Source organism: Plectropomus leopardus, unplaced genomic scaffold (assembly GCF_008729295.1).
Source record: "Plectropomus leopardus isolate mb unplaced genomic scaffold, YSFRI_Pleo_2.0 unplaced_scaffold9092, whole genome shotgun sequence".
Taxonomy (NCBI): domain Eukaryota; kingdom Metazoa; phylum Chordata; class Actinopteri; order Perciformes; family Serranidae; genus Plectropomus; species Plectropomus leopardus.
In genome coordinates this window covers 1-1,587 of record NW_024700250.1, presented here as the reverse complement: position 1 = coordinate 1,587, position 1,587 = coordinate 1, and the positions used below count along the sequence as shown (strand labels likewise).

The window sequence follows — 1,587 nt, the reverse complement described above, 5'->3', positions numbered from 1 at the left end:
ACAAAACCTCCAACAGTCAGCGACTGACAGCTGAGAGACACACTGCAGGACAGGTCAACTACCATGTGTCTCTCTGTCCTCCTGTCTCTGTCCAGGATCACAGACGGAGAGGTCCTCCTCTCAGCATGCAGTCGGAACTTCTGATTGGGTGGCAGCAGGAGAAGGCGGAGCTTAAACAGGAGGTGTGTCGCCTGCAGGAGGAGTTGGCAGAGAGCCGAGCAGAGAGGGAGGAGCTGGAGTCCAGGAGCAGAGTCCTGAAGGAGCGGGTGAGGAGGAGGAGGAGGAGGAGAGGAGACGAGGAGGAGCAGAAGGAGTAGGAGGAAAGGAGAGGAGGAGGTGATGTGACCATCAAGACTGATAGTGTTTTTCTCTCTGTCTGTATGTCTCTGTCTTTGTCCCTCTGTCTCGCTGTCTGTGTCTCTCTCTCTGTGTCCCCGTCTCTGTCCCTGTCTGTCAGCTGGTGCAGTCTGTGTGTCCTCCTCTCGGTGTCTCCCTGCAGCTGGAGGAGGAGCAGAGGGAGGAGAGGAGGAGGGTGAGAGAGGGGAGAGAGAGGGAGGCGCGACAGGCTCTACTCATCCACCGCCTGCAGAACAAGGTCAGTACTACTACTACTAGCACTACTACTACTACTACTACTACAACCAGTGCTACTACTACACAGTATTACCAGTAGTATTATCAGTGTGTAGTTGTACTGAGAGTACTCGTTGTGTCTGCAGGTTTTGGAGTACAGAGATCGATGTCAACATTTGGAGCTTCAACTGCAGGACGAACACACACAGCTGACCAACACCGAGGTCAGAATACTACGACTAACACTACTAACTACTACAGTACTACTACTAGTAATACAACTACTAATCATAATAATAACAACAATAATAATAACTGTACTACTACAGTTCTATTACTACCACTATAATAATAATAATATAAAATATACTATGGCACTACTGATGCTATACTACCATAGTACTACTACTGCTTTTGCTTCTATACTACTATGAATACTATACTACTACTGTTCTACTAATAGGGCTGGGCGATATGGAAAACAATCTTATCACGATATTTTCTTTCATATCAGTCGATATCGATATTTATCACGATATAAATCGAATCAGTGTTTCTGTGGAGCTTAAAGGTTCCTCTGACTCCTCAGTGAGATATGAAGATATCATCAGGTTAGTTTAGGTTAAATATTTATTTTCTGTCAGACATTGAACATGACAAATATACTGTAGAACAGCATCACCAGCTGGAGGACCTATTCTACTAAAACTCACAGAGGTCCAGGTACTAAAATGTCCTCCCAGCGAAGGTCCGAGCCTCAAACCTAAAATCAGTATCACCATTATTGAACATTTTACTTTGATTACGATCAATGAATGATTATTTTGCTTTTTTCTGTGGTTTGTTTTTTGTCCTCATAGTTCACTGACACAGTGTCATGTGACCATGGTGTGTTTGAGTGTAATAAACATATGATTTATTATTATTTATTAAATTTTCCGCCATTATATCATATCATATATATATTAAATGAAAAGCTCCATCTGAAACAAACTTCAGGTAAATTGAAGCACA

General features: G+C 43.2%; 1 protein-coding gene across 1 annotated transcript; it reads left to right on the top strand.

Annotated features, from left to right (window-relative positions):
- Nucleotides 1-95: 95 nt before the first annotated feature.
- LOC121940602 (rootletin-like) lies at nt 96-797 on the top strand (the record flags this gene model as incomplete). The annotated part of the gene is made up of 3 exons (XM_042483329.1): nt 96-266; nt 458-595; nt 720-797. Coding segments are annotated over 3 exons (387 nt in total), but the record flags the coding sequence as incomplete, so codon positions are not given.
- Nucleotides 798-1,587: the final 790 nt, after the last annotated feature.